At 36.3% G+C, this 23,601-nt stretch overlaps 1 protein-coding gene across 3 annotated transcripts; it reads right to left on the reverse strand.

Moving 5' to 3' along the window:
- Positions 1-461: 461 nt before the first annotated feature.
- Positions 462-22,777, reverse strand: LOC132700356 (rootletin). 3 transcript variants are annotated; one of them, XM_060667605.1, is made up of 23 exons: positions 22,451-22,777; positions 21,364-21,594; positions 14,939-15,016; positions 13,540-13,743; positions 12,934-13,154; positions 12,493-12,868; positions 12,288-12,440; positions 12,026-12,213; positions 11,863-11,977; positions 11,144-11,809; positions 10,929-11,096; positions 10,683-10,877; positions 10,077-10,629; positions 6,449-6,808; positions 4,112-4,297; positions 3,812-4,056; positions 3,545-3,760; positions 3,173-3,481; positions 2,833-3,117; positions 2,600-2,779; positions 2,336-2,548; positions 1,971-2,282; positions 462-1,427 (listed from the first exon to the last, which is right to left on the reverse strand). In XM_060667605.1, the coding sequence occupies exons 2-23, from the start codon at positions 21,556-21,558 to the stop codon at positions 795-797; spliced, it is 6,051 nt and encodes a 2,016-aa protein (XP_060523588.1). In that variant the 5' UTR covers positions 21,559-21,594; positions 22,451-22,777; the 3' UTR covers positions 462-794. The 3 variants fall into 3 exon arrangements, with proteins under 3 accessions (XP_060523588.1, XP_060523587.1, XP_060523589.1); XM_060667604.1 differs by lacking the exon at positions 22,451-22,777 and having other exon boundaries at positions 21,364-22,030; XM_060667606.1 differs by lacking the exons at positions 21,364-21,594; positions 22,451-22,777 and adding an exon at positions 21,013-21,131.
- Between the last annotated feature and the right edge of the window lie 824 nt (positions 22,778-23,601).

Here is a 23,601-nt window from a genome sequence, read left to right on the forward strand (position 1 = left end):
GTTAGTAATTCGTGTGTTCGACAAATATATTGGCAATACACATATATCCATGGTAGCACCATTATTCAATGTTATTTGTTGATGATTCCCAGTGAAAACTGTACGGCTGAAGTACTTACCTCCATTGTAGCCACTTTTCACAGCTGATGTTCTAATATCTGATTGCGGATTCCTCCTGGTATAGGTATATGGTGAACTGCTAATCATACAAAAATACTTCTGGTCCCAAAAACAAAAAAACCACCAAAAGACCAACCAACCTTACATCATGAAAATCCCTAGTTGTCTTCCCTCTGGCGTTTCACCATAAAACTAACAAATATAATGCACTAGCACTTAGAAGACTGATTGTTCACAATTTCTTTACATTGATATGAAGCAAACACCCTATCAACAAAATTGAAGTCGTTCCTTCAGTTTTCATAATTTGAGATTTACGTATAGTGGCCGGTAACGGAAATAAAATTCCCAATGTTGTAAGTATTTTGTTTATTGCGGTTAAAGGTTTAAAAATGGACGGATAGATTTCTAATAAGTACGTTGTATCTATTTACTAAGATTTCGTAAAAAAGTCGCGGAAAAGGTTGAAACTTTATATCCTAAAACAAACGGAAAATAAAAGACAACTCGTGTCCAACCAGTGCAAAATGGCAGTGTCGAAAGATCAATTTACTGTCTCCCCTTAGCATCCTCCTATACGGCGCCTACAATATCTTTGGCTCAAAGAAAACGTGCCTCCATCTCCCTACAGCGATTGGTTAGTTGCCACCATCGCGTCCTAATCACTACAAAAGTTATTTGGGTTGTGGCGTCATAGAGCGCCGGTACGACGACGATGTCGGTAAACCTAAGGCCGGCGGCAAACTAGCTGTGGCAGCCAGCGTGCTATCTAGTTTCCTAGCTTCATGTTCCAGTAGCAGTGCATCTACCGACGGATCTTGTGATACTGTGCGCAACGAGTCACCCAAAGCTTGACGCAGTTGCTGCATTTCCCTGCCAGCTTTTGTACTTCTTAGCACGTATTGCTGACGACGTTTGATTTCCTCGTTCAACTGTTCCCGCAGCATTTTCACTTGGTTCTCCAATCTGGAGATTTGTTGCCTGTGACTTTGCTCCCTGGCTTCTAATAGACGTTCGGCCTGAAGTTGGGCGGCTCTATATCTCTCGACTTCCGCCCTGTCGAATGTGGTGTCCAAGCTGGGCTTTTGATTCCTCAATCGGGCGACTTCGGCTTCTTTTTCTGCCAGCTCTGACTCCAATCGAGAAATTTTTAATCTCAGGTCTCTGTTTTCTTGTTCGTATTTGTTAATTTCGCTAGAGGAAATATCACTTTCGTACTTCTCGGGCAGCTCGTAGGATTTGGCACGGGATGATACCTTGGACGCCAGCCTCTCCAGGTTACGATTTTCTGCCTCTAACTGTCTCAACTGAAAAGATTTTGTTCCATTGAGATTTAAAAATTAGTTATACTAAAAAAAATCTGCAAGCATATCCAAACTTGTTTGTTTAAACGAAGATATTATTACAATTATAGATTAGCATTTGGTCTATAGTGAGTAAATACGATTATATATATATTTTTTTTGGCGAACAGAATCAGAGCTCAATTTTTAATACGAATTTGATTCACTGTCAACGAATAGCCTGTCGCCCTACTCTCTTGGCACTTGGAATGTGTTTTAAAATGTTGTGGGAATAAAAGTGGCTGCGGTGGACGTATCCGTCTCGACCCATTGTTTCCACACAAATGATTATTGATATTTTGATATATTGATATTATTGATATTTTTAGACTTCGTAGTAGATGTTTTACTATATTTAATAAGAATATTTTTATTATTTATTTTATTACATTTTTTGCTATACCATAGACTCACAATGTCATACAACTATTCCAAATAGTTCCATGCACTAGTCACTCAACTAACCATACCTAATGAATTAATCAAGAATTATATCTAGTTTCCTACCTTACTGCTCATCGAGTCTACTTTTCCTTTCAGCTCGTTCCTCTCACGACTGATCGAATGCAGCTGCATTCTCAACTCCTCTTCCTGATGGGAATTGATTTGAGTGTCCGAAGGCCATTGGGCGAGTCTTAATTGAGATTCAAGCGCCGATTTTTGCACTTCATTGTTCGCCAGCTCGTTATTTAGCCTGGACACTTGATCCTGCAGAATCTGATTGGTCCTCCTCAGCTCGGCCAGGTTGTGATGAGTACCCTCTATCTTCTCTTGCAGTATGCGTTTCTCATTCTCGCTGTTAGCGAGTGCTTTTTGCATCTGGAAACCAATAGTTAATCCCGATTCGTTTCCTGTGCACAGATTTTACGCACTTGCTTCAGTCTCTCGGATTCCGACTGGAAGCTGGAAGATTTCTCCGCCAGGCTCCTCTGCAAGCGTTGAATTTCCGACTTCATCTCGCTCTCGCTTTGGGATGCTTTCTCAAGCGAACAGTTCAGTTGCTCAATGGTGGACTTCAGCGAGACGCATCGTTCTTCCAAGCTAGACACCGTTCTACCCTGAATTTCGCATTTCTCTTGCAATTTCTAAAAAGTATTAAACATCAGCCGCCGAAGTTGCCGGAAATTTTTTGTTACCTGAATTGATCCGTCTTTTTCTTGCAGCATCATCTGCAATCGTTGCAAATCGCCTTCTGCGGACATTTTCTGTAATTCCAATTTAGTCGATCTGTTCTCCGCCCTAGATAACTCCTCTTGTAATCCCCGTTTATCCATTTCTGACTTGGCTAAAGCCGCCTTGAGCTTCTCAATTTTATCCTAAAATTCCGCGTCTGCCATCTTCGCGTTTGCAATCTACTAGCGCAACTTACCTCGTATTGCAACCTCTGGTCGTTTCCTCCACTGAGCGACAACTCGAGCGCCACTATTTTCTCTCTCATGCGAGACACTTCATCCGATTTCTTTTGTAGCGCCTCCGACTGAGTCTTAATCTCTACGTTCCTTTGTCCCAAGCTTGTTTCCAATGCACTCTTCTCGTCTTGTAACTGTCTTAAGCTTTGTAACACCTTGTTCAGTTTGTGGTCGCCCTTACTTTGGTTGTCTTGAGTCTCCTGTAGCTGCTTCTTCATTGCACTTATTTGCATTTTACAGTCATCCTGAGATATCGTTTGGTAAACAATTAGTTGCTTTAGGTTTGAAGTCGTTTCTTACCCTTTCCCTTTCCACTTGTGCCACTTGATGCATAAGACTCCTTACTCCTTTCCTTACTAATTCTGGGTCGATTGCGATCGCGCCGTCTTTCACGTCGTCGTGACCACCTCGGGCCGGACTCCATCGTCTAGACGGACTCAATATCCTTCCGGCGGGCGATACCGAGCCATCCAGCTGAATACCAGCGATACGCCTCAATGTTGAAACTACGCTCAATAGTTTTTGCTCCACGTCCCGTTTGGACGCTTCGAGTTGCGCTAGTTGCGTCTCCAAAGCTCGCACCCTCCCTTCTGCGCCTCCTAATTTAGCCTAAAATCCAAAACAACCAACAACAATTAACACGGATTTGACCTGGAGAACTCGCGATACTACCTTTATTTCCTGGATCTGCTGCGTGGCGTCCACGAGACAAACTTCCAAATTGTGTTTCTGATCTTCCAATCGTTTTTCTTTGACTCTATGGTCCTCTAAATGGATCAGAAGGTCCTGCTCCTTGGCGTGCCATTGCTCTTCCAAGTGAGCGCTATGCGACCTCGTTCTGTTCAATTCTTGTCTTGTGTGTTCGAGATTGCGTTCCAATTCGGACATCTAAAGTTTTGTATATTTAAACCAATCAACCACCTGTTTATTTTCTATTACTTGTTTTCTAAGTTGGTGCACTTCCTGATGACTTCTTTCGCGTTCTTCGATTTCATTTAATAGTCTCGCCTGAAGTTCTTTCTCTTCCGCTTCCCTCTGAGTGCCGGCCGCTTGAGTGCGTTGCAGTTCCTCTTGTACGGTTTGCACCTTGTGCTCGGTTTGCAGCTGGTCCTTTTCTAGGTCCCGAATTTGATTTTGAAGCCGCGCGCGTTCATTTTCTAGCGAAGCTTTCAGATCTTCCAAGTCTAAAGCCGAAAATGACCGAGTATAAGGCTTCCCATAGTAGCGCTTTCTACTTACTCGTTATCCTTTGATAGCTCTCTTCTATCTGCCGGGATTGCTCGCGTTTCTCACTCTCTGCCCTTTTGACATGATCCCGCAATTCTTTGTTCGTATTGTGATATTTTTCTTTTTCAAAATTGCTGTCCGTTAGTAACCTGCGCAGGTCGGTCAGCTCTTTTCTTTGGCATTCGGAATTGTTTTCGGCTGAAACGGATCGGTCGTATGGGACCAAGATAAAAAAGATACTCGTTTGGGCCGTCGAAATTTGCGGGAATTTTTAGCGATGACGCGAGAGGTCGGCCTTTTAGTATACGGGGCGTCGTCAATATGGAAAGACATTATTCAATAAGTAAATTTGTACGGCATACGAAATTCGAAGCAAAACTCGACGAATTTCTTCAGAAATTAAGTAAATATGCTATTTTGAAGTTGGGATTAGGCTGACTATCATTGTTAGCTTTAAATGTTGTCTATAACTTTTATTTTTATTGTTATTTCTTTACATACATAATAAATTATACAGCAAATGAATGGCAATAGTCATATGTATTGTTTTATATACATTTGCATTTCGCTTTTTTTAAAACTTTTTTTATTTTGCAATTGCGCGGTGTACACCGTGTGCCAAATAAAACGATCCACTATACGGACTGGAAACCCATAAGAGATACGAACAGAAGTTTCGTACAAAAGTTTCTTGGACTCTTCTAAAAATTTAAAATATAATGTCGTTTATACAAGCTGTCCCAACAGTGCCCCCACCCTGCCAACAACTTTGTTATTTTAAATGGAACACCCTGTATATTTCAACATTTTTCGAATAATTGTTTAAAATAAAGGCCACTTTCTTAAGAATTTCCTAATCGAATTTTGCATAGTTTAGGCAGAAATTAAGGTGATGTGTTTTTTTTTTCATATTTTAAGTGCCCTATATAAAATTGTGTTGTGACGCTACTGATCCAAGTATTGCAACGAAACTTTAACTACAGACTAAGGACAGTTTGACAGATGAGCCTCAGCTTATACAGGGTATCCCAAATAGGTGGTGCCGTTTTGGCGAATTCAATTAACAAAATCTCAAGATTTTCAAATGGAAAACCCTATATTTTTATTCAGATATCAATTCTAGGACAAAAAATAAGCTAAGTTTGTAATTTATCTTATATTTAAATGTTACCTACTTAGTGTCCAAATTCTTGTTGAATTTAATTTAATATTGGAATTTAATATTGCCAACAAGTGACCTAATGTCGGCAGCTTTAAATTCAACAAGAATTTATATTATATTTATATTTTGCTTACTTTTTGAGATGTTCGAGGTTTAAGGTAACACCCTTATAAATTCTTGTTGAATTTAAAGCTGCCCTTATTTCACTGTTGGCAACATTAGGTATTTTTTAACTAGTTAAAAAATGATATTACTTCTTTTAAAGATACAATACTTCAGAAATCATATTTAAAAAAACATTAGCTTGATTGAAAATACCTAATAACAAAAATAAATAATTAAAGTTTATAGGCATATAGGGGTGACACTTTTGGAACACCCTGTATATTTTAAGTCTTCAAGAGAGTCCAAGAAACTATTGTATGAAACTTGTTTTTGTATCTCCTATGTGTTTCCAGATCATATAGTGGATCATTTTATTTGGCACAGGGTGTACATTGCCTTGCTTTAGAACACGATTTTAGGTTATATGTGATCTCTTTTAGAGTTTTGAAGAAGGCAATGAAATTGCCGAAACATCGACCACATCAATTCATCATCAATTCCTTAATGTGGAATGTATCTACTTTCACAAAAAAAAAGCAATGAATGTCCACAACTATGATTTGTGTTTCATTTTTAAAAAAGATATAGCAGAAGCCATGACACATATATGTTATTGCCCTCACCAATCATGGAATCTGACAAAGAACCAGTATAGTAATAATTATATTGTTGTAGTTCTGATTTGCACACTTACCTACTGTTATTTTTGTACAGTTACAAACAAGTTTTATATGACTCTTGAATTAATATGCAAAGAATGCCAGAAAAAATCTATGTCTGAAAACTGTGCACATATTTTCTTCATCATTTTTGAAACTCTTCGCATTGTTTAAAATCGTCTTGGACAAAAAGAAGTTGAAAAAAGCGTCATTCTTAAATCATTAATCATTAATTATTAAATATAAATATCAATGGCTGTATTTTTGAAAGAAAAGTGTCTAGTCTTTGTCAACCTTAACGTTTTTTCAGATGCACAAAGCTAGCTGCTGAGTCAAAATCTATCGTTTTGCATCAAGAATTAAGATACCAGAAAGTGATACTTGATAATATAGATTTTCTACGCAAAAAAATTAATGACGCACCTTCCTTGAGCCGTCTTATAGTCTCCTGAAGTTGCGAGTTAACACTTTCTCCTTTATCTTCACACAGACGCAGTTGTACTTTGAAGTTTTCCACCTCGTTCTGCGCGTTGTCCCTCTCTGTCCTCACCTCTTCGATTCTGTGCTGCAACGACGTTCTTTCTTCTTCGTGTTTGTCGTGTGCTTCTTCGAGCCGAGTCTTGAGTTTGTTCAATTCGTCTCTCAGTTGATTGCTACTAATGCGATCTTGCTCGGCTCGTCCGATCGCGTCCCTCTTCAACCTCTCGTGGTTTTCTCTCTCCTCTTCGAGCTCTCTCCGGACCGCCTCCAATCTGTCGTGAACTGCTTGATGATCGTGGTGGGCTGAGGATAGTGTTACCGTTATTAACCCAACGAATGAATGCGTCAACGAACGACGAAGAAACGTGTAGACAAAAGTAATGCAAAACGAAAATATTTTTATTTCGTTTGGATTAAATTTAGAGGCGACTCATTTGCCTAATATCGAGTGGTGATGTCATCGGCTGGCTTCATAGTACGGTAGATGTGGGTTTTAATATGGTAATTTCGATGAGCGGCCGGTAATGTTTGGATTGGTTTTGGAAATCATAATAAACCGTGCATCATAGTTGGTATATACGGGTTGTCTCCAAGCGAAATAAGGAACGGACGAGTACCGGCAGAAATAAAATATTTTATTTTTGAAGTAAGAAGGACGGATGTAGAGGTTTGATGAGAATTATATTTTATTTTAAAGTTTAAGTCTAGTGGGATTTTTTCATCTTTTCATGGGTTTAAGTATAGAAAACTTTTGGCGAAATCTCTTGCCACAAAGTTTTCGAAGCCTTATTTTGTTTCTTAATTTATTTTTAATCCTATTACTGGTTCTCGTGTTTCGTGCATAATAACTGTAATTGTGCAAAAGAGTTTATGCCATAAGAGCAAAAGAAGGATTGTAGATGGATAAAACTGAAAATTAGTTTTAAACTTGATGGAATATCTAAATTAAATTAATTAAAATTAAAATTAATATCGTTATTGCCTGCAATTTTTTAGATGCTGTTAAGGATTAAAAAAAAAGAATTTGAATCAGCTCCGACCTGCAATTAGTTTTATCAATAGGATAATTGTTATTTTTTTTTTCGATATAGATAAATGGAGATAAAACTCTCGATCTGGGGATTTTGTATTTCAGAAAACTGACGAAACATTTATTTGGTCGGCCACTGCAATATAGTTTTCTAAAAACCCATAATGTGAAAAATCCCAATTAATATCAATGCGATTTACCACGAAAGGCCATAACAAAAACCTTCTACCTTATAAATGTAAGTGTAAGCGTATCCGGATCGAGGCCAGCCTGAACCGTACTACTGCAATGGTTCTATTTTAACGTGTGAAATCATTAGGAAATCCTTTTATTTTATTATAACGGTGCGCAAAAGTGCGCAGAAAGCAAAATAATTACCCAAAACCGAGGAAACGTAAAATTTTGTATCGTAAAAATATTATCATTCCCGTCATATCCATATTTATTTTTAGCGCTGTCGGATCTGGTACGGAATTTAGGTGCGAAACATGTAAATCTTGACCAAATATGTGCTCCGAACAAATACTCGTTTTTGTGGTTGCAAAGCGATAAAAATGCGCGTCAGTTGTAAACGCACAAGAACGTTTTAGGTTACTTTTATTTAGGTAGCTACATAGTGATTCAGAGTGGAACTTCGGTAGTGCGATTCGTCGGACTTAACAGGTTGTTAGGCATACAAGTAGCGACCCGATTTATAGACACTGCCTTCGAACGGTATGGTTAGCTGCTTCAGAAAACGGCTTCAAAATTAGGTCAAGTTTGATTTGTCAGTGTTTAAGCAATTATTTTAAATATACCGTTTTTGTGCTCTAGGTCGTTTTTTTTGTCTGATTAAATATTAGCAAGAAATTGTATAGCGTGTGTGTGTTGCAGTACCTAGTACCTTTAACAGCCGATATTACTTTTAAAATGAACAAAATGAAAAATACATAATAATACATCGATCTAGCGTGCGGTTTCGGTTTCGGATATGAGTCACTTCGGGATATTACCGCACGGAGATATTTTGACGTTTGTCAAATCTGACGGTCATGGTCAGTAAATGTATTTGTGTTATTGTCCAAAAATGTACCCAAAAACGACCGTAGAAAAACTATATCATGCGACACGTTTGGTAAACGTTTTAAGTCACTCGTTTATTAAACACTCGCTCTGCTCGTGCCAAATAAACTCGTGACTCAAATGCTACAGTTGTTGCATAATATACTACAAATTAACGTGTGCAAAGTAAGTAAAACTACTTATAATATTTGGACTGCAAACTTGAAGAGTTAATTTTCCTACAATTTAACCATTTTTTCAAAATTTGTCACTCCCAGTATAAAAATAAAACGTATCTTGGCATTTTTTGATGTGGCAACCAGTTTTTAATTACTTATTGATTACTTTATTTGATTTTTATATTTTCATCTAATTAGTAATTGTCCAGAATTGGACGATATTTGACAAAATGATAAATTGAATTTGTCAAAAATACAAGCAAAATTATTGACATTCAGATATATTTTTCAAGTTACTTTTATTATTAAAATTTTTCTTTCGTTTTATATTTATAATAATTTTGTATCATTTGAAAGTAGCACAAAATTTGAAAAAAAAAAATAACCGTGTATAATGGTTTGTTTGGTTAGTTTACACGCATTTTTCTATTCTGACCACTATTCTATGCCCATATCAGACAAGTAAGATACGGGAAATGGAAAAAACGTGAAAAATATTTTTCAGATGGTATCTAACAGTTAAAATTACTCAATCAGGAAACCATAAAATCTTTAATGGCCGATAACAAGTTTTAAGTACATTAAAAATAAATATTTAGCTGCGCAGTTGAGAGATCGACAGTTGATTAGAAATTATGAGAATTTATTTAGTAAATTATTGTCAATTTTATTTTTTTTTTCTCTTCAAAAAGAAATTCAATAATCTAAGAATTTACATTTTCTACAACAAAATTATTTTTTTTATCATGTGGTAATGATTATTGATAATACTGATAATAATTTAGTTAAATTTCATTAAATTTACATAAATTTCATAGTATTACCGCATTATAAAAATTAAAAAATTAAAACCTAGCATAAGTAGCCAGTAAAAACACGAAATGGACTGCGAACGTTTCGTTAGTTGAGATGGAAATGTTTCGAGGAGCCTTAAGAAAACAATAATAATCTAGCAATATACATTTCCTACGAAATTTTCTTTTTTTTATCATTTACTTTACTTTACTAATTGATAGTATTGTTAGTGTCGATGGAAAAACGTTTAGATTTGCACAAAAACAGCGCTTTAGCGCGATTTTCCAGAATCCAAAAGTGCTAAACAAAGATTTTGCGAGTCACTGGTTTAAGAGTGGGACTTGGTGAATAAATTCGGATTCGTTTGCAAAAATGTATCCAAAAACTTATGGTCGTATGAAAAACAGATGTCGCTTATCTAACTTGTTGCATAATGAACTATTATCTATTATAATTTTCCGTGATAAATAAATAAAGCTATAAGTTTCTCATACGAATTCATAATATAAAACAAAAGAAAGCTTACCTATAAGCAGAGCTTGTTGTTTGTCATTTTCCGCTCTTAGCATCAGTTCTTCGTGCTGCTGACACAAATTATCGATGTGATTCTGGAGGGCTTCAATTTTATCCATGAGCTGCTGCGCCTCTAAATTCTTCTCGTTGGTCAAGTCGTTAATCGACTGTTGCAGTCTCTTCTCCAGCGACGTTCTAATTTTCTCCCGTTCTTGCGTCAGTTTGGTCACGCTCTCGTCGTTCTGCTGTCGCAACTTCTCCAATGCTTGCTTGAATTCTGCCTCCTTGCTGCCCGCTTGTTGGCTCAAATTCGTTTTGATTTCGACGCATCTTCTCTCGGACTTTTCTAGATCTTTGGTTAGCTTGGAGACTTGACACTTTAGCTGTTCCTGTTTTACGCATAAATCGCCTATTTCCTTTTCCAGCTGGATCTTCTTTTCGTCCGACGCTTCCAGGTGAGTTTGCGTGTCGAATAATACAGCCTCCAAAGCTTCTTTTTCCGACCTTAATCCCGCGAACAGCTCTTGAAGATGCTGTATTTCTTTATCCATTGCGTCGATTGTACACTTGGGCAAAAGTCAAAATACAACTGGGACGAACAATTGAAAAATTAACTTACCTGTTTTTCCTCGCATTCTTTGACTAAATCCTCTAGGGTTCTGTTAATTCGCCCATTGGTCTCAGTAGCTTGCTCCAACTTCTGTTTGCACCTCACCAAATCATCGTGTACAGCATCTTTCTTTCTACCCAGCACCGTTAATTGATTGCTCAAATCGTTTCTCTCTCGAGTGACTTGAGTCAGCTCCATTTCAATCTAAAAATCATTTTAAAAAATACTAATCAGAACCACCATCAGATCACGCACTTTTTCTTTTTCCATTTCCAGAAATTTGCACTTTTCCGATAGCGACATCTTATCCGATTCCAGATCGAGTTTGTATTGCTCCGCCTGGAGCAGTTCCTTCCTCATTGACTGAATGTCATTTTGCTGATCATTACATTGCATCTGCAGCGCTAGTTTCTCATCCTCCAGCTACAAGAAAAGTCTCAGCAGCGTTCAAATTGCAACAACCAACTCACCCGTTTCAAATCGTCTTGTAGCTTTTTTTTGTCTTGCTCGAGATTGCTGGCCATGGTTTGTTTCTTTACCAGCGAATCGTGCACGTTAGAACTCTCGTTCATTATTTTGTCCAGTTGCATTTCATAATCCATTTTCGTCTTTTCTAAATCCGCTATTACAGACTCTGCTTCGAGTTTCTGTTGCTCCAACATATCATTGGTTAAGTATAACTTATTGAGATCTTCCCGTACGGTCAACAGCTCTTCTCTCAACCGGCTGCATCTATCCTCTTCGCCTCTTAAAGAATGCTCTCTCAAATCCGCCTCCTGATTGAGTCTCTCTATTTCACTTTGGAAATAATTTTTTTCCTGGTGCGCCGCATCCAGGTCCTTGTTCAGTTTGTTATTGATTTTCTGAAGCTTCTCTTGATCTAGTCGAAGCGATTCCATCGACGAGTTAAGATCTATCCTGTTTCTATCTAACTGAGTCTTGTCAATCTTTAAAGCATCGATTGACTTTTGCAAACACTCGCGCTCTTGGACGAGCTTCGAACATTGCGTTCGGCAAGCGTCCAGCTGTGCCACTAGCTCTTTGTTTCTTTTTTCAAGAACCGCCGAGTTATCTTCTGAATTCTCGAGCTGTTTCCGAACTAACAAAAGTTGCTCCTTTGTCCCTTGGAGCTTGACCTAAATGTAATGCTAGTAAAATAAATCGAAAAATTAGCGAAAATTTTCTTTACTTGTAGTTCATGAATGTAAGATTGATATTTGTGTAGCGCTGCTTGTACCGCTGATATAGTGCTTTCGGCAAAGGCAGCGCTGGAACTGACACCCCTGGGCGTCCTTTTCGGCGACCTAAAATGCAATTTATTATGATGCGGTAACTCAAAACTCAATTTTTACTTTTTGGGTATAGAAGTAGCCGTCGTAAGGTGAATGTGCCCTGGCTGCAACGTTTCTGGCACCTTAGTGTCTGCGTCTTGTATTAAGGCATGGGCAATATCGCGCAGGGCCTCTTGGAGGAGATCAATTTCTTCTTGCATTCTCATAATCTGGCTAGAAGCTTGGTCCGATTCTATGCACTTTTCTTCCTGTGGAACATAGAAGAAAGTTTTGAAACGACTGCTGGATCAATCGTCTTTGATATCTCATCATAAGGTCTTACCAAACCGCGGACTTCGTGCAGAAGTTGCTGTATTTTCTCCTCCTTCTGCAACAATTCCGATTCCATATTTCCCCTTTGAACTTTTAATGTTTCTATTTCTGATTGTAGATTCTGCAAAGTTTCACTCAGTTTGGAGTCGTGCTTGCTGGCACCCTGGATAAAACGATAGCAAAGTTACAACGATAAAGGCAGCGAATATACAAACCTTCATTAATCTGTCGGTGAAAACGTTTGCGTCCATTCTAGAATACGCCATCGACATCTCCCTGCTAGCATCGGATACATCTGATTTGATTTTGTTGAGATCGCGAACTGTATTTGATTGCATGTCCGTGAATAGTCTTTTGACCGCCACCACGTTCCTCCACAACGTTAACAGTCTATCGTGTTCCGTGCTGTAGTACTCGTTGAACGCTTGCTCTTCGTCCTTCCACTCTTCTTCCTTGAGGAGCATCTCTTCCCGTAGCGTTTCCCAATCGTTGCTTAGTTTTTGTAGATCGGCAGTGAGTGTTTCGTTTGTGCTGTGTGATTCTTCTAGTTGGTCGCGTAAGGATTTATTTAATTGCATGAGTTTATCAGACCTAGAATTCGAATAGTTTTTTTGGTGTTCGATTACGAGTCGCTTATAAAAAATATATCGATTTACTTTTTACGTTCTTCTTGCAGTCTTTGAAGTGCCGTATCGAGGTCGGTAATTCTTTCTTCTTTGATTTCTCTCAAGTGCTGCTGCGCCTGTTCTAATGCAGAACCCGGCTGCGCTGTCGACACCATAGGCTGGTACGGCGTAAGTCTCAAGGAAGACGGTTGATCTGCATACTCATCCATCTGAGCTTCTAGTTCGGCGCATCTCTGCTTGTATTGCAGCACCTGGCCGTCAAGTCAGACAAAAATATATCATTATACCATTTTAAAAAATTAAACAAATTCAATCAAGTAGATTGCGGTGTGCTAATAAATTGAACTTGTGGAGTATTTGAGAAATCAAATTGAGAAGTTAGCATTTTCTTCACCCTGTGGACATGATGACATATACGCTTTTATAGTCACCTGGCTCAATAGTTTTTATTATAATGAAGCATGAACGAATGAATGAACTCTAATATCCAAATTAAATAAAAATGGTTGCAAACTACAGCGTGTACAGAAAATCAACAGAAACAATTGGATGGGTTCAACACATGATTGCCGAACTGATGATGATGTTGGCATCCAAAGTCCATTTATAGCTGCAGGCAGAGGGAAAAAAACTTACTTTGGCTTGTAACCGACTGACAAGAGCGGCCTGGTTTTGCTGAGCTTGCCTGTAGGTGTCCAACCTTCTGCGATACAGGGAAGCTTCTTCCTGAAGGCGTTGCCTGAGGTCGATGTTTTGCCGCGAACCGTCTTCGTCGCTGCTTCCGCCGCCGTCTCCACGTAGCCGACTGCTTTCTCCCCTACTGCCGCTTGCCGTACTCGACTTGGGGAAGAAAATACATTCAGAATATTTGCCAACATGTAATTAATTACGGACATATTAGCATAGACTTTGTTATTTGATAAATCGCGGGGCTCTATGTATTATTCACTATTGCTAACTTTATTTTATTTTATTTTATTCTACTTGACTTATCAAGTTAAGGATTTCCTTTAAAGCGCTTATTTATTACATATTTTTATTATTAGGTAATCAACAGGCTTGCGCCCAATAACAGGTGCTTAAACCACATACATAAAAGAGAAACAAATTACAAATTGTTCGTAAGCTTTGAACGCTTGGATTGAAAAACTTAGAATTAGAATTAGATTTTGGGAGCTCAAAAGTAAAATTATTTCCGCTAAAATTAATAAATTTTTAATTTACCGAATATTTCGAGTATTTTTTCAAGTGTTTGAACACAAAATTCATTAACAGGAATTAACTATCATATATCTAAGTAATATATATGCATTCTTTTTTAAAATAATGATATCTTAGAAACTTTTCTATATATTTTTTGTCATTTTTGCATGCATAGAATTGATTCCATAACATAAGACATTTTATCCAAGATTATGTATTAGGTTATTAATAATATAATAGGTTATTAATAATAATACTAATAATAATAATTTAGGCTCCACCATTAACACTTTGATATGATATGTAGCTACTATATTAATTTCTATAAGAAACAAGTCAGTTTAACAGTAGTTGGAAATATATTTTATTATAATTTGGATGTGTAAGTTAATAACAACTACCTTTTTGATTGCTTATACGAATTGATTGATAAATTTAAAGCTGCCCCCACCTATTTGAGTCACATAGGTATGACTACTTACAAATAAATATTTTTTTCTTATTCCCGTGAAACTCTGTGCATCAGTAAGTTACGGTGACATACATTTTTCATCTAATATATCGGATGTTCAGTTGTCTAAAGATATCCTGTGGATGGATTTCCGTCATGTGTATTTAATACGTATATAATATAAATCTAATTATATATTTTATTTAATCATTAAAAAAGTTCTATGGAATTGTTTCGAATTAAAAAAATCTGTGTTCCACAAAATTAATGCAATTTAGTACTAAAGAAACGAATTATCCCAGGATTTGGCATATTTCGTAAGCAACACCCTGTAGTAATACGATTAAGGAAAAAAAAACTCTGATGTAACTATCGTCTTACATCAGTCCTGGACTTTGGCCTAAATATCGGCGGTCTCCTCTTCTCCATTTTGCCCAGCTCAACCTTTTTGGCCGGTCCCTGGAAAAAACACATCGCGATATCAACAGCAAATATTTTTTCATCAGATTAAATAAACAGTTATTTCTCGGAAATAGTGTTCGCTATTATTCAAAATTCTCGGAATCTCGCTGGACTTTGCACCCGACTTATGGACTCACACATCATTCAGTGAAACGTTAACTCTAATAAAAAATCTCAAAAAAAGCCAGTGGCGTCGCAGTGACCCAGAACCGGAACCAAAATTATTTAGAGATGGAGAAATGCACTAATGCACTTTCTTTGACTTTGATCATTCGTAATCAACTCCTCTAGCTCCAATGTTTTGAAGTTTTTCAAACAGTACATCATAATCGGGGTGTGGAAACCCTTATTCATACCAAAGAAAGAATGTCGGATTTATTAATTGAAATGAATAATTACTTTCGAATATGATTTTATTGACCTATGCTTCGGAAATTTTGATCAGAATATGATAGCAATATCATAAATAAAGGCCAGACGTTTACCGGAAAACCCAGATCGAAAGTAAATTTCCGTCTTGGAGAAAATTTGGATGGTTTACGATGTTGTAAAACATTTGAATGTTATCAAGTCACGCGAGCGACTCCGCCAGGCACATATTGGTCACAAGCGCTAACTTAAACTATTACTCCTATCTGCCGAGAGGGGGAGAAAATTCTTTTCAAATGTTTCTAATAATAATAGGTTCGCCGACGTAAAACGCAAAGGCTTGATAAAGCCAGCTTTTAAAAATGAACCAACATGAAACACTACCGAAAATGTTTGCTTCGGTTTATCGACGTCGAACAAAAAACATGGCGTAATCGTGTTTATTTTTTGTTAATTTTTCAGCGATTCTCAGCACCGTCATTTTAACCAACATCGAAATCTAGAATTAACAACTATTTGCACCTAACAGATGATTGAAGGCAATAAATAGAACTGGTTAGCGAAAAATTATAGGCTAATGAAATTTTTGTGACAACCGATTAGGGATATTGGGACTTTGCAGATAAAATTTAAAAAATTCACGTACAAAAGAACGTTTTCGTGGTCGGAACACAATTTTGATGTGCTCAATAACAAAATCATATCGCGAGAATGTGAAAAGAGCGTGCAAAAGTTATATAAATAATGTAATAGCAAATGTTCGGTATACAATGTGTCCCAGGTTCGCTTCTCTATACAGGGATCTAAACTCCTGTTATACCTACAGCAAAGGTTAAATGGGAAAAGTTTCAGAGAAAACTTAGCGGCTGGATAACCAGCTTCGATTCGTTTGTAAAATTTCCAGTTTAAAGATGTCTCGAAAGTGCAGAAAAGATTTTATCACACTTATTTTATGAGTAAGCCATGATTTATTTAACGTTAACATTAATAAGTAACACATAAAAAAAGCATAAACGCATTGAATTTTGAATAGAACATGAACGTAAAACACGTGTGTGCTTTTTAAAAAGAACAAGTCAGAAAAGTCTTCGTTAATTTAGTTAACACTTGAACAACCTACAGGTTCGACAAAAATTGAAAAATAAAGTGGCGACAGAAACAATTTATAAGTTACGTAATGTAAAATCTAACTAACCAATTACACACACATTTGAAAAATGACGTCCATTTGCATCGAAACATTTTTGGCAATTGGAGACTATTTTTCGTACAGCAAGTGTATTTCTGTTAAAATTTCTAAATGTATCCAAAACTTTTTATCTCAAGGTTTCTATAATCTCAAGCGAATTTTCTGATATTCATTTTTTGTATGACCCCAGTGGAAGAAATCCAAGGGCGAAAAGTAATAGTGTTACATTTATGATTTTAATAAGAGAAAACGTACTACTTATTAGAATACAACTTTGAAACTTTGAATTCTTTATCGTCGAAGTCAGGGCCCTCCTTGGTTGGAAAAAAAGTGACAAGTCACTCTTTTATAAAACACTCGCTCCGTTGCGCTCCTCTCATGTCAAATAAACTTGTGAATCAAATGCCGTTTACCACACTTGTTGCATATTATGCTTTGTGCACTTGTGAGACATAACGGAACTGGCAATTTTACGCTCTTTTCAAAAATCGAAAAATCCAATATGACGACCATTAGAAAAATGAAATATTAATTCTGAAGACGGTTATCCAATGCACATAGTTTATTTTAAAACTTTCCCCGTTTAACCTTTGTTGTAGAGACAATAGGAACGGAGATCCCTGAATAGAGAAGCGAATCTGGGACATATTGTATACTGAACATTTGCTGTTACATTATTTACATAACTTTTGCACGCTTTTTTCACATTCTCGCGATATAATTTGGATATTGAGCACATCAAAATATTTATATCGCATTTTTGTTTTCGACCTTTGATAGATTTAAATCCAAAAACAAGTGTCTCTGCATAGGTACGCCTATGAATATTTTCCGTATCTTTCACTCATAGACTGCACACTTCTATCGATCTTCGAATGAAATCTTTAACCCCATTAAAATTATCGCGGTTATTAGTATGGGACTTTTTATTTAATGTGTCTGAGAGATGTGACGGGTAACCTCTGTCACGGAAAAGAAAACATAACATCATATAACATAATGAAATGGTCTCTTCAGATGCCGATGGACTTGACAAATATTGACCGTTGGTGTAACGAATAAAACGTGTTAATAAAGTTAACATAAGTAATTATTAATTAATTAATTAATCAATAATTTATTATTTATTGAATAAAAATAAAATATTTTATACGAAAAATATGGTGATGGACTTTATTATTCGATAATTTTGACGATATAACTTGTAACAGCAACAATCTAAAGGAACTATCCCAAAAGAATGGTTTACTATTCGTAATTTTTGTTTATATATATTGTAGCTTTCTAGCCATTTTGTCAACGAATTGCCTTTCTAATTTTTTATTTCGTTTTACTTTGTTACTTGCTTGTAAAGATTTGTTTGAGAAGTACAAAAATGTTTGCAATTTTTATCAAACTCGTTAATCCCATTTATTAAAAACTAATTTTTATTTATTTTAGTATAGAAGGTACTATCAATTTTGTCGGTTTCTAAATCGTTGGATATAACTCGTTTGTTCCGATATTTGTTTACATTGCATCCTATCACTTGGTTAGATCGCTGTCGTGGTAAACAACAACAGTCTATAATTTCGTCTACATCTTCCTGTGGACGCGTCCGCACTATACGATGGAAAAACCTTGAGCCATATAAACGAAAAATTCTGTGAAAAAAACACGCGTTCTGGTTACGTGACACACAGCTCGTGGAGATCTCAATGAACGGACTTTGATCGTCTGCTCATGCGGGAGAATCCAGCGCAGTAGCACGCTATCACAGACTAGGTTCCAACAATTATTTTATCAAAAAAAGCACTCGTGTCACAAGGCGAGCGAGATAAACTGAAGAATCAAATCGATTAACAGAAAAAAATTGCTTTTCAAATGATACAAATTACTCTGCAAACCAAGGAAATAAATCGCCTGGAGTGACGACCTTAGCAAAAAATTAGATTTATTTTATTTTATTATATCTTCATATACACAGGGTCTTCATTCGATTGTCCGGCGACATTAACTTTCTTATTTTTAGTGGTCACCATAAATATTATACTCTACGATTTGAATTTATTAGCGTTTTACTTATTAAAATTAAATTATACATTGAACAATTGTCTAAGAATGTGTCATTATAGCAGACAGGTATTAAAAAAAAATCCGAAACATTGTGTCATTGAACTCATCGTTCAAAGATAAACTTGTAACAATATATATGGTGTTCCATGAAAAATAAGAATGAACGCACTGTATATATGGAAATATAATAAAAGTATGTAAGCCTAAAAATGTTTGTATTAAACTTTTTGATGAAAAATGCTATAGTTTCTCAGTTAACGTATCCTACTTCTTTCTTTTTCTAGTTGCGGTGCGGGCGCGGGCGTTCAGGCGTTCCTTATTGCATATATTATTATATATATTATACAATGTTTTTCAGCAATCCACATTTGTTGACGCTTATAATAATTATTGTTAAGGATTGAGCACTCGAATTTATTTCAATTTCAATGGTTTTCATTACCGTAAACACCAAGCACACCCACGCCTACCATATAAGTAAGGTGAATTTCAACAATCTATAAACCACAACTAGCCAAAGTACTGCTGGTTTCATTTCAAGAGACACCAAATGGAAACAAATCTTCAATATGGCAATCCATTAACAACCGAAGTCTTTTTAGTCATTCACAAAGTATGTAAAAAAAAATCACCTGCTATGGATAACAAGCTGATGAAAGGGTCTAAGTTTCCTAATAAATCAGAGTTTCGTCGAAGGTACGTACCCAAAAAAATTAAAATGTTCTAAGATTATTCCAATGGTTCCAAGGGTGAGACAACCAATACTAAGAACTATGACGACTCTCTTTACAATATTAGTTCGGTAAAGTTTTTGAATTAAACCCTCGTTTAAATAATTATTTAGAAAAATTTCAGTTAATGTCAAAAAACCAAAATCGCTTTTGTAGGAATAAATCAACTAGTAATGATCTCGATGAAGCCATTACCCACCTCTATAATTCATTGAATAATAGGGAGTACATGCTCGGACTATTTTTTGATCTTAGTAGAGCATTTGATAGCGTCTAATGGCTTGCTCCTAAGAAAACTAGAATATATGGGCATAAGAGCTCTCTACGTCCGCCCTATTAATAAAAGTACACCTCAAGGCTCTTGTTTATCACATTCATTGTTTACTATGTTTATCAACGATCTGCCTCTAAATTTGGAAAGCTTTGACGTCCCAATTTTGTATGCAAACCTCATCAACATTAACATCAACAGGTGAAACATATCCTGAAATTTCAAATAAAATTGCTGAGTCCGTCAGAGTGATGACAGGATGGTGCAGCAATAATGGCTTCAATTTCAACGCGGATAAAACCGTGGCCATGAAAATAGTACCAAAGGATTTTACAGTGGATAACAGTGTATTGATGCGAGTGGAAAACAAATCAAATAAAAATGTATCAAGTACTAAATTTTTAAATATATCTATAGACCAAAAAATGACATGGACCAATCATATACAAAATATAACACCTGAGCTAAGCTCAATCTGCTTCTTATTTAACAACCTCAAAAAAATTGTTTCTATAGAGATTCTTAAATTGGTGTATTTTGGTTTGTTCTAGTCTGTCGTCTCCTTGTGTACTGAGGACAAGTTAGCTGTATCAATGATATATATATTATACAAAAAAAAACAATCAGCTGTAAGACGGGTATCAAAACAACAGTGTCTTGTAGAAAATATTTGAGAGTTGGGAATTTTGACATTGACATCATTATATATTTATTCATTATTTGTTTACTTGAAAACACATAATATAAAACAGAGGAATCGTACATAACCACAATACACGGGCACAAAATGATCTTGCACTGCCATTTTCAAGACTTTCTCGACTCGGAATTAAATGTTATAACAAAATTGCAAAGATCGACAAGAACTTACAGGATGAAAAGTTTAAATCACCACCGTTTAAAAAAAAACTAGAACTACTATTAATAACTAAATATTACTCTGCAGTAGATCAATTCTATAACGACGACTCACATCTGTAGTAGATATGTATATTAAATGTTAATTCTACAGTGTGTTAATTAAATATATTGTATAATTTTGTGCGCGTATTTATTCTAATATTTGTTTGGTGCATGTCTATATTTGTTATGCATATATTTGTTGCTTTACATTTTATTTATACTTAAAATCTATCATAAAATGACTGGCATATAGTGTACAATCTATATATCATCATTGACTGTAACATTCAGATGAGAAATAAAGAAACATTGAAACATCGGTTGTTGCTGCAGTTTTTGATTTTGTATTTAGAGATAAATAAACTTGATATAAAACATCTACCCTAAACGAAACTTCTAACGGCGACCGAAAGCTTACAAACCGCTTTTAGAGCTGGAAAGGCAATTGACTTACAAGGACGTGAAGGCGACTTACACTTAGCAACAACATTCAAGAGCCGCTCAATGTGGGCTGTGATTGAACGGAACAGCTAACAGCTTCAGAAAACGAATAAAGTTATGCGCTATTGACATTTTCCAAAACAACAAACCGGTGAAACGTTTACTTCGTCATTTCAAGGGTTTCGACCGGAAACCCCGACCGGAAGACTGAAGAATACTTGGCACACGGAACAGCATGAACCCGTTGCTGTGTTACCACCACAACCCATACAAACAATAGCCGTTGATTCCGTTCTACCCCAGTAATCCCATCCCTGTGTCGAAGTCGATATATGAACACTATTGGGGCCCATATAAAATGTTGCAATAGTCCAGGGATACTTACCCTCGGCATGTCTGACGCTGACGACTCGATACCAAGTAAGGCCCCAGCTGCTGGAGGCGGTGGACGCGGCGGCGGCACGACAGCGTCGTCGGAAGCGTCGCGGTCGTCGGTTCGCGGTATAATAAGGGCGGTCGTCGCGGCGGAAAGATAGACGGGGTTGCGCGAGCGCGCCGGCAGGTGGCGCAGCGTGCCCATGCCTATGGATCGCGTCGATGGGCGGATCCAGCATCGCTGGTGGATTGTGCGAAAATTTCAAGACAATAATAATAATAATAAAGAGCATGATGATGTCAAAATCAATAAAATAAGATTTGTTATTGGTGAATTGGTTAAGCGGATAAAGATGGAAAAAAGAAACTCCAAGAAACATAAATTTATCGTCTTTCATTTCTAGTATCACATGTACCTTTGTGGCGGTTAAATTATGGGACATCCTGTACAACAAACAATTATTTCAAAAAGTAAACCGCTAATATAATTCAGTTTTTTAATGTAGTACGAGCTTGGATACAATTTTTTTTTCTTTTTGCTTTTAAATCTCCATTTTTGATTTTAACTATAATGATTTTTGTATTAGTTTAAAATTTAATTTTTAATAATGAGATATTGTTTTTTGAATACATCAATTCGGAATTAAAGCAGATTTGTATTATTATTATAATTATTGAAAATTAGTGCTGATACAGTAACTCAACTATAGTTAAGCTAACTACGTAGCTCAATCTGCCAATCCAGTATTTCATTTTTTTTAACGGTTGAATTGTCATCAGTTACAGATGATCTTTCGTCATAATTTCACCAAAATTTCTTGTTGTCTGGAAAATAGAAACATTTTTCGATTAATGCTTGTATTGTTATTTCAGTTCTAGAATAAATTGTTCGAATAAATTAATGATATTATTTAAACATGTGTTTATTATATCGCATTATATTGTGGCAATATATTTAACAATTCAAGAAAGCAACATGAAGAACGTGAATTTTCAAAAAATAATGCGATGGGCTTAGTCGAAAAGGGCAATGTATCTTTTGAATTAAGATTGATGCAGAAAGTTTCTATGTCTGATAGTTGAAGAATATAACTTACGGGGTACTAAATTTGACCATCGGTTTAGTTGTCCAGATATTCAGTATGAGTACCAATGAACAATTCTGGATTTGAGCTTCCAAATCTTAACTTCTCTTTAAAAACCAGAAAATAATTCATGAGAAACCTTGCTTGGAAATGTTTCTCTCGAAGACTGTAATTGTTAAAACTCATCTCTTCTTAACGAGGGTGTTATGGATAAATTCGGTTAGTCTTCTACTTAGGGACCTTGTTTTGCACAAAGTTAAGGATGCTGAACTTCTTTAATTATATCAGAACGACGCGATGACATTTTCCCGAGAAGGTTAACGCTAATTAAGTACGAGCAGGTCAAGATGAAATACATCCCGCCCTTATATATCGTTCTCATGATTGACTGATGGAGGAATTTTATTCGTCACCAACACCATTTAAAAGAATTATCACCACAATCACGTTTATAGATTAGTTTTCATTTTGTCAAGAGATGTAAAATAAACATAGGAAAAATTTAATTATGTTGGCGATAAAATTTATTGGCTTTTGTCTAAAAACATGTAATATGCATTAGAGTCAAGAGTCTTCGTCAGCTTCCTCTTCGTTATGTTAAGTATAGCTAAAAGTCGAGTTAAGATCAAGGTTAAGCAGAATTGACCCGCGGTGCTTAAAAGCAACGGTTGCGTAACAGCTGTTATCTGTCGCCTTATTTAACCTTTCGATGGCTTTCCGAAATAAACGCGGTTTTCTTGTAATTAAGATTACGCTTTAAGTCAAAAAACACCAAGTGCGAAACCATAAATCTTCGAGGTACGAACTGAACGAAACTTTGGGATGTTTACTGCTGATGGCTAAAATTTGGAGTTATTTCTTTGTAAGCTCATTATAGACTCTAGGCGTTACTTACACGGCGGTTGAGATGGAGAGTGGACGAAAATTATTGTCTAAATGAAGAAAATGTTGTCACAACGAACACCATTTTCGTACTGAAAAAAGGTCCTGTGTTGTGTGAAGTTATTTCATATATGCCTATACTCCGTGTTTGCTTTGTCGTGTGATCGATTTTCGGTAAAATAATGAATCCGACCATTGTGAATTTTGTCGACAGCGTATTGATTGAGTCCCGGATATGAGCAGGAAGTTTAATTTATAACGACGTTGCTACCAAGCAGTCA

This window comes from Cylas formicarius, unplaced genomic scaffold (genome assembly GCF_029955315.1).
Source record: "Cylas formicarius isolate icCylForm1 unplaced genomic scaffold, icCylForm1.1 PGA_scaffold_4__25_contigs__length_36172078, whole genome shotgun sequence".
NCBI classification, from domain to species: domain Eukaryota; kingdom Metazoa; phylum Arthropoda; class Insecta; order Coleoptera; family Brentidae; genus Cylas; species Cylas formicarius.

Bases quoted from the DNA above. Each gene is read 5' to 3' on its own strand.
- LOC132700356 (XM_060667605.1), bottom strand. From the start codon at position 21,558: ATGGGCACGCTGCGCCACCTGCCGGCGCGCTCGCGCAACCCCGTCTAT. The intron at 12,869-12,933 runs GTAAATCGATAT...TTCGAATTCTAG, and splicing joins CTGCAAGAAGAACGTAAAAA to GTCTGATAAACTCATGCAAT. The intron at 3,118-3,172 runs GTAAGAAACGAC...ACGATATCTCAG, and splicing joins CACAAGTGGAAAGGGAAAGG to GATGACTGTAAAATGCAAAT.